This window comes from Nannospalax galili, unplaced genomic scaffold (assembly GCF_000622305.1).
Source record: "Nannospalax galili isolate Female #2095 unplaced genomic scaffold, S.galili_v1.0 scaffold648, whole genome shotgun sequence".
NCBI lineage: Eukaryota > Metazoa > Chordata > Mammalia > Rodentia > Spalacidae > Nannospalax > Nannospalax galili.
The window spans coordinates 5,147,236-5,156,868 of record NW_008360311.1 but is presented as its reverse complement, the minus strand read 5'-3'; the positions used below and the strand labels follow the sequence as shown (position 1 = coordinate 5,156,868).

The following is a 9,633-nucleotide window of genomic DNA, read 5'->3' as shown; positions in this document are numbered from 1 at the left end:
TCCCCCTGCCTCTGCCTCCCGAGTGCTGGGACTACAGGCGTGCGCCATCATGCCAGGCTTGTTCTAAAATGTTTTTAAAGCTTTGTGGTAGTAAGAGAAATGGGGCCAACCACACACCAACTTGTACATGTATGTTCACAGGAGCTGCTCTCCAAGTAACCAAAAACTGAACCCCAAAGGTCCGTCAACAGGTAAGCAGATACAACACCCACACACTGGCAAGCACTCTTCAACGCAAGAATGAACGCGCACAGCCCGGATGAAGCTCAGGCAGCTCTGCTGGATCAAAGAGGCCAAACCGAAGAAAAGCACGTACCGTGGGACTCCCTTCGTATGACGCAGCCTAAGCTACACTGACAAAAGCAAACAACTGCATGTGCAGAATCAGAGACTGATGACAAAGACACAGGAGGGACCTTTGGAGACCGTTGTGGTGGTGGCTACAGAGCTGCCTACCTGTGTCAAAGCTCTTCAAACTGTACACTTAAAATTGGTAAATTTTGTTGTAATCTAAATTATGCCTCAATGTAAACAAAAAGGTCACAGGGCAGCACCAACTTTTTTTTTTTAATATTTTTACATGTGTGTTTCCCAGCATGTATGCAAGTAGAAGAGCATAAAGTGCCTGTGGCGGCCAAAGAGGGTGTCCCCTGGAGGCTGTTGTTAGATGCCATACACAGGCTGGGAACCAGACCTGGTCTTCTGCAAGAGCACACACCATCTCCTAGGACGGAGGCGCACCATCTCCAAGGTGGAGTACCTTCTTCTTCCCTACTTGTGGAAAGAGAAAGGAGAGCTACCATTTACTTAATGTTGTTGAGAAGTCTGTGTTCTGATACGAAATGTTTACCAACATCACATAATGAAACAATAAAAACACTGCTGGTTCCTCCCACTCTCTGTCTCCTTTAACTAAAGAATCAAATAAAATTTACACAGGAATTTTCCAGTTCTGAATAAAGGTACTTACTCTAGATAAAAATTAAGAAGAGACCAGAAGCCAAACCCCAGATCTGAGAAGATGGTCAGACTTTCCCACAAGATCAAGGAACTGAGTGTTCACTGGCAGAACCAGACTAGAACAATAGCCCTATATTTGGTCTTGTCGTTTTGAGACAAAGTAGCACAGGTTGGTCTGGAACTGGAATTCACTATGTACAATAGGCCGTCCTTAAACTCACAATCCTCCTACCTCTACTTCTTGAACACTGGGATTATAGATGTGCACCACCATATCTCGCCAACTAAGGACATTACCCATGTGTGATCATTGCCAGCCCCAGGAGTCCTACTTTGGGAGTGTCAACGCAAAAGCACAACTCTCACCTCAAAAGGGATAAAGAGATAGTTTATTCTGGAGCCAAATATGAGTGACCACACCCTGGGAACAGATTCGGGTTACCCCAAATTCCATGTTCCAGCGTGGTAACAGTTGCCTTACATTTTTATAGTAACAGAACAAAGAAAAGTCATAAATCAAGACACTTTTCAAATACTTTGGAGGATACATTCAGTAGGTGGGTCACAGCAAAGCGAGGGGTTTTTTACTATAGGTCTCAGATGCTGTCTGATGACATTCTTAGCCTTTTGATTGGTGAGACCAGGTGGTCTGCTAGGTAATACATTCTAAAAGGTTTTTTATCTGTTAGTCACAGGATGTTGGATCAGAAACAGAGGTGGGCAAACAGTGGCTGTTCAGGGGGCTAAAGATGGCCCAAGATAAATGGTAATTAGACTCTGGACTTGGAACATTCCAAACTCTCCACAGCCTTGCAGGAAGTTCAGTCCAAGGTGCAGGAGTTCTTTTGGGGAACTTTTCTTTCACAGGAGGTGGTTTGAGACAAGGTCTCTCCATACCTGGCCTGGAACTCACTATGTAAACCAAGCTGGCCTTCATCTCACAGAGGTAAAAGAATGCACTACCAAGCCCAGCTTAGGGGAGGGAGCAATTTATAAACTTAAAACTATTCCTTCCAGAAGAATACACAGTGGCAACACCTAAAATGCATAGTCTCAACCAAAAGTTATCATTGTCACTGTAACTTCATGGACTTAGAATTACCTGAGGGGCTGGAGAGATGGCTCAGCAGTTAAGAGCATGGCTGCTCTTGCAGAGGACATGGGTTCAATTCCCAGCACCCACATGGCAACTAACAACCATCTACAACTCCAGTTCCAGGGGATCCGACACCCTCTTCTGACCCCCCTGGACATTGCACAACACGGTGCACTTACACACATGCAGGCAAAACACATAAACACATAAAAATCAATCAATCCAAAAAAAAATTGCTTCTGTTCACCTAAGAGACACACTTATTGTCTGTGAGGGGTTCCAAACAACGTTAACCACCCTGAAGCAAGCAGCACCCGTGGTCTAAGAGGAAAGCAAGACAAGTACCAGCATTCATCTCTCCTCCCTCCTCAACCGCACAACCATCTTCCCCTCCAGCATAGACTGCAGCTCCTCAAACTATGAGCCAAAATACGCAGGCCCTCCCTTAAGTTGCTTCTTAACAGGTATTTGGTCACAGCAGTAGGAAAAGCAATGAAGCTGGGTGTGGTGGCACACGCCTTTAATCCCAGCACTTGGGAGGCAGAGGCAGGGGGGAATCTCTATGAGATTGAGGCTAACCTGGTCTACATAGCGAGTTCCAGGATAGCTGGGGCTACAGGGAGACCCTGTCTCAAAAAGACCAAAAAAAAAAAAAAAAGGAAAGAAAAAGAAAAGCAATGAATACATTAATATAGACTATGTAGTTAGAAAGACTATGTTTGGGTATTTTGAAATGAAGGATAAAATGGTCTCCAGCACTGCAATCTGCACAGTTCTGCTTCAGATAGAGGCTTTGCTAAGAACTCCTGATCCAGAGGATCCATCAGCAAATGATACAATCAAGTAGAGAGAAAGCCCAAGCCATAGAAACCAAAAGAAGATGGACTAGGCTCTTTTCCAAGAATAGTATTCAAATTCATCAGGTCAAGTGTACATTACTTTACTGTTCTTCTTATATGTGCTGTAGGATAAAGCCCAGACAACTCCAGTCCTTAGGTGAATAAATGCATATTTCAAATCTGTCTTGTCCTGATTCACTGGTAAAGCCTGAATAGAGACTGGGACCAGCAACAGGACTTAACAAAACAAAAATGCCTAGCTCTCTTTTATCCACATCTCACACCCTGATTTAAATACACAGCACTGTGAATGAGCGGGTTGGCAGCATTAGCTACAGGAGTGGGCAGTTTTGTTTTTTGTTGGTTTGGTTTTGAGGACGAAGGCAGCTTTATTTGAATTTTATGGGCTCCTCTGTGTTATACTGAACAAGGATGTAACTTCATTGGTTAAAAGCAGATCTTTAGACTCTTTCCCCTACATAAGCCTAACTATAGGTCAAAAAAGCTCATGATCACTTTGTATGGATGTTCTGAAAACTTCTGGAAATCTTACGTTCTATTATGTTCCAGTAAAATACTTGTTACTCTAAGAATACATTAAGAAACAATACAGAGTTTAATGAAGGAATCTGTTGGGATGCTTATAAATGAAGTTAGCTCAAGCCTGCCAGATTCCAGAAGAAAAAAAAACGTGCTGAGGAGATTAAGATGGAAGAGCTCCTTTGCTGTCCAAAATGTACCATCGGTATTTCCAGTGATTCTAATTCCGCTCCTAAGGATCAAAAATAGAGAACTTACTCCTCAAAGTTAAATCAGGAGCAGGAAGTACAGAAGACGCTCCTTGTCTGTCTTGTGATGCTCTTAAAGGGAGTCCTACTAACCTGATCCACTCTCTTTGAGGAAAGATGTTTTTCTTCTTAAGTTCAAAATAATAGTAAATATTTTCCCTCCTTTATAATTAGGCACAGTTGGTTTTTGTTCTGGTTTGGTTGTTTTTTATTGTTTTGGGTCCTTTTTGAGACAGGGTCTCTCTGTAGCCCGAGCTGTCCTGGAACTCACTATGTAGACCAGGCTGGCCTTGAACTCATAGAGATCCGCCTGCCTCTGCCTCCCAAGTGCTGGGACTACAGGCATGCACCACCACGCCTGGCTACACAGGTGTTTTTAAAATATACCTCTATTTTGAGCCTTAATTTAGAAAATAAAATATAAAACTCAGGCTGGGAGCTGGTAAGATGGCTCAGTGGGTAAAGGTAGGTGCTTGCCACCAAACTTGGTTAGGTTCAATACCCAGAGTCCACATGATAGAGGGAGAGAACCGATTCCCACAAGTTGTCCTCTAACTTCCACATTTGCACAGTGGCATGCACTCAGACACGTACACACACACACACACACACACACACACACACATACTATAAATGTCAAAAAAAAAAAAAAACACCATGGGTTGTGGACATAGCTCATACGGCTTGGCCTCACTTGCTGTAAGGCCCTAGGTTTGATCCTCAGCTCTGACATCAACAACCACAAAAAACACTACCATTATAAAAGACAAAATCTGTAGCATAAGCAATAATGAGGACATTTATAGGGAGACGTCAATGTAAGCACTTGTCAAGCTGCGCATCATAAGCATGTGGTTAATTCTAAGGCTACTCCACCTAATTTGCAGTTATAAAAATTAATTCAGTGAACAACTTAAAATCTGCATTTGACTAACCTTTCTTTCTGTAAAGTAATAATACAAACAATTATGATACTTGGTGGTTCCAACTCAAGCTCCACACACCTCCAGCCTTTATGGTCTCCTTTCCTCCACCTCCACAATCCTCTCCTTTTCTGGATTCTGTCTGTCTTTCACCACCTGCCTTATCTGATACATACTCCTTGACCCCCTGAGTCACAGCCATCTCCCCTGTCTTCTCAATTCCCACAGCTCTTTTCCATAGTGTTTGTGGCACTTTCCTAACCTACTGTATTTATTTAAGCACAATGAACTCTGTTCTACCAGGTGGAAGCCCCACATTCTTTTCAGCCTTGTAACCCTCCCAGAGCATAGTGGCCAGAACTACATCACTGGTTACACTGCCTAGCACAAAGAGGAGAACATTCACCCAGAGATTTGGGGACACTGCCCAAACACTGCTCTAGTTGCAATGAGGAAACAACTACCAAGACTACAGGCTAAGTCTACTAAGAAACACAGACATGGGGGCTGGAGATGGCTCAGTGGTTAAGAGCACTGACTGCTCTTGCAGAGGACCTGGGTTCAATCCCCAGCACCCACATGGCAGCTATGAATGGTCCTAACTCCAATTCCAGGGGAATCCAAAACCCTCTTCTGACCTCCACGGCATTGCAGAACACAGGTGCACTTACACGCATGCAAGCAATACACTCATACACATAAAATATTAAAAAAAGAAACACAGACATGTAAACACACAATATAATTTTCCTGTTATAATAAGGGATCTAAGTACAGTGGTATGACAGGAACATCCTACCTGTGGAACCTATTTCTGATTCTATAAGCTGCATATTAGGAAACTTAAGGCTAGAATTTTTTAAGGTCTCAATAACTAAAAGGGTTCAAGGAGCTAGAGAGATGCTCAGGTTAAGAGCACTGGCTGCTCTTGCAGAGGACCTGGGTTTGACTCCCAGTACCCACATAGCTGCTAACAACCTTCCATAACTCCAGTTCAGGGGATCTGACACCCTCCTCTTCTGTCCTCCTCGGGCGTTTCACAACCCAGGTGCTCTTACACACATGCAGGCAATACACTCATACACATAAAATAAAAATAATAAAATATTTAAAAAGGGTTCAAGAACGGTATAGTAAAAGTCCCTTCATCTCATAAAATTTCTGAGAAAAACTGAAACTAACACCCTACCTCTATAACAACCTTATCAGGGAATGGCAAACTTCTATTCTTAATCAAGCAATCTTCACTCCAGACTGGGTCTCCTTGCTATCTTTAAATGGCCTTGCTCAGCCCACCACCTCACATTTGTCTACCTGTGCACCATTTCCAAGGCCACCAGCCATTTGCATGCCCCAAGCTCTGCTTATCAGAATCAATTCTCCTGGGTTCTTCTCGAGGGCTGCTTCCTGAGCACTTTCCAAATGGATATTAGACTACTACTCCTTAAACCATACAGCTCTTCCTCGTCTTCAAAATTTAAGAAGAAAAAATAATTTGTAATGCTTTATATACCTGAGAGCCAAGCAAAACTGGTTCGAAAGCCCAGACCTGCTACTGCTTTGAAATGGAAACTTGGACAAATTACTAAACTTCCTTGAATCTGTTTCCTCATCATGAAAATAAAGATTAAATTGGATGATGGGAACAAAATGCCGAGTATACACACAAGTGTTGCATACAGAAACACTAATTTCATGTATTAGTCTCACTTTCCTAGAGGGCAGCTGAAGACTCTTCGAAACTCAGTATGAGCAACGAAATACAAGCAAAACAGTACTAAAATATGGATCGGTTAACTGATAAAAAGCAATCTCGCAACTTTTATTTTTAATATTTATTTATCTATTGTTTGGGGGGATGTGCCGTGGAGGTCAGAGGACAACTTGTGGGAGTCAGTTCTCTCCTTCCACCATGTGTGTCCCCAGAATCAAACTCAGGTTATCAGGCTTGACAGCACGTGTCTAGACCCATTAAGCCATCTCACTAGCACAGTCTCACAACTTTTAAATCTGCCCTCAAGGCAACTCGCATAAGATCACTTAAGTACATTTCCTCATCTGTTTGCTACTGAAAGAGCCAAGATCTCAGAAGCAAAGACACTGCCCAACTACAGGTCAAGGGTCTGTGGCCAAACAGTGAGACCTTTCCCAGTAGTCTACCAGCCCCAGGGCAAAGCCGTCTCAGAATGAAAAGTTAAGAGAAGACACCTCTTCTGTTACATAAGCCAGACAATACATCTGTTAACATTTTCAAGTGTGCATTTTTCCCTCTGGAACAAACAAAACCAATTCTGCAAATTTCATTCTAAGAGAAAGTCCAAATGGGACAGAAGTTGAGTCATCGTTTAAAGCCATCTACCAGGGCTACACCCCAGAACCAAGCTGGAGTGGCAGCTTGACTGGCAGAGTCTGGCATCCTGCTTCGAGTTCCAGTTGCCCACCTGGGATCCCTGTAACCTGCGTGGGGCCCCCCACTCCTGCCGGGATTCTCCATCATCGCCTGCCTGAGGTCCCCATCTCCCACCTGGGGTCCCTGTCTCCATTCTGGAGACTCCAGCTCCTGCCTGGAGTCCCTGTCTCCTGTCTGAGGTCCCCCATCATCTCCTGCTGGAGTCCTTGTCTCCCACTTGAAGTCCTAGTCTCTCACCTAGGGTCCCAATCATCTCCATTCTGGAGTCTCTACCTCCTGCCTAGAGCCCCTGTCTCCTGTCTGGGTCTCTACCATCTCCATCCTGGGGTTCCTGCCTCCTGTCTGGGTCCCCACCATCTCCATCCTGGGGTCCCTGCCTCCTGTCTGGGTCCCCACCATCTCCATCCTGGGGTCCCTGTCTCCTGTCTGGGTCCCCACCATCTTCATCCTGGGGCTCCTGTCTCCTGTCTGGGTCCCCACCATCTCCATCCTGGGGCTCCTGTCTCCTGTCTGGGTCCCCACCATCTCCATCCTGGGGCTCCTGTCTCCTGTCTGGGTCCCCACCATCTTCATCCTGGGGCTCCTGTCTCCTGTCTGGGTCCCCACCATCTCCATCCTGGGGCTCCTGTCTCCTGTCTGGGTCCCCACCATCTTCATCCTGGGGCTCCTGTCTCCTGTCTGGGTCCCCACCATCTTCATCCTGGGGCTCCTGTCTCCTGTCTGGGTCCCCACCATCTTCATCCTGGGGCTCCTGTCTCCTGTCTGGGTCCCCACCATCTTCATCCTGGGGCTCCTGTCTCCTGTCTGGGTCCCCACCATCTTCATCCTGGGGCTCCTGTCTCCTGTCTGGGTCCCCACCATCTTCATCCTGGGGCTCCTGTCTCCTGTCTGGGTCCCCACCATCTTCATCCTGGGGCTCCTGTCTCCTGTCTGGGTCCCCACCATCTTCATCCTGGGGCTCCTGTCTCCTGTCTGGGTCCCCACCATCTTCATCCTGGGGCTCCTGTCTCCTGTCTGGGTCCCCACCATCTTCATCCTGGGGCTCCTGTCTCCTGTCTGGGTCCCCACCATCTTCATCCTGGGGCTCCTGTCTCCTGTCTGGGTCCCCACCATCTTCATCCTGGGGCTCCTGTCTCCTGTCTGGGTCCCCACCATCTTCATCCTGGGGCTCCTGTCTCCTGTCTGGGTCCCCACCATCTTCATCCTGGGGCTCCTGTCTCCTGTCTGGGTCCCCACCATCTTCATCCTGGGGCTCCTGTCTCCTGTCTGGGTCCCCACCATCTTCATCCTGGGGCTCCTGTCTCCTGTCTGGGTCCCCACCATCTTCATCCTGGGGCTCCTGTCTCCTGTCTGGGTCCCCACCATCTTCATCCTGGGGCTCCTGTCTCCTGTCTGGGTCCCCACCATCTTCATCCTGGGGCTCCTGTCTCCTGTCTGGGTCCCCACCATCTTCATCCTGGGGCTCCTGTCTCCTGTCTGGGTCCCCACCATCTTCATCCTGGGGCTCCTGTCTCCTGTCTGGGTCCCCACCATCTTCATCCTGGGGCTCCTGTCTCCTGTCTGGGTCCCCACCATCTTCATCCTGGGGCTCCTGTCTCCTGTCTGGGTCCCCACCATCTTCATCCTGGGGCTCCTGTCTCCTGTCTGGGTCCCCACCATCTTCATCCTGGGGCTCCTGTCTCCTGTCTGGGTCCCCACCATCTCCATCCTGGGGTTTCTGTCTCCTGTCTGGAGTCCTCATCTCCACGCGTGTCCTACCATCGCCTCACGCAGTCGCACTCCGGAGCCGGGACCCCACCCCGGGTGTCCCTATCCACGCTGCACTCACCCGGGCGGTGACCTTATAGATCGTGTAGCCCCTGGGGTGTCGCTGGGGCTCGGTGACAGTGTAGAAGCGGGCCAGGTCGGCACTGTGACCCCGAGGAGAGGTCATCCTCCCTCCGACCCTGCCGCAGCCAGCACGGGACCATCGGGGCTGTCAGAGCCACCGCGGACCACAGGCTGGACTGAAGCAAGCTACCAGGGGGCGGTGGCTTCTCGGCGCCGACTCGCGCGGCTACTTCCGGGTCGCCACGCGCGCTTCCGGGTCAGGCTGGCGGGGTTCTGGGAGAGGCGCCATCTTGGATTCCGACTGTGGCGTGCGCGCAGGTCCTGGGGCTGGAGACCGCAGGCCCCACCGCGACTCCCTGTAGCTTTGTCTCCCAGAGTGTTCGGGCTGCTGTGGAGCCTGGACGGGGGACACCCCGCCCAGTCTCATGTCCACCACCCCCATCGCTCCTTTTCCCTGTCCTCAGCCGCATCCCCGCAGAGAGACCCTTTATCAGACGAGTCCCCCCACCTGCATCCTCTCCCCGTAGCACAGCTGCACCGCGAGCCCCAGCCCTCTACACAGGTGCACACCCGTAGTTCCTACACGCAGGAGGACTGCAGCGAGTTCAGAGACCTGCATGAGCACCTGATCACGAGTTCCGGGCCAGGCTGGGGTAGGTAGCAAGACTATGTCTGAAAAAAGACAACTTTGAAAAACGATCTCCGGATTCCAAGATCTGGACCCTGCAGCTGACTGGAGCGAGAAAGACGATGTGCTGCCAAAGTCACTCAAAGATGGTCTCCAGTT

The 9,633-nt window shown here is 48.3% G+C and overlaps 1 protein-coding gene across 4 annotated transcripts in view; it reads right to left on the bottom strand.

The window, feature by feature from the left end:
• The window catches only part of Rps6kc1 (ribosomal protein S6 kinase C1), a 250,085-nt gene extending 240,452 nt beyond the window's left edge, over nucleotides 1-9,633 (bottom strand). For 2 of the 4 annotated variants that reach the window (XM_029559456.1, XM_029559457.1), the window contains exon 1: nucleotides 8,845-9,633. In XM_029559456.1, the coding sequence (XP_029415316.1) occupies nucleotides 8,845-8,949 (105 nt within the window). In that variant the 5' untranslated portion in view covers nucleotides 8,950-9,633. The remainder of the gene's footprint in view (nucleotides 1-8,844) is intronic. The other 2 variants (XM_008824853.3, XM_008824854.3) reach the window with 1 other exon arrangement.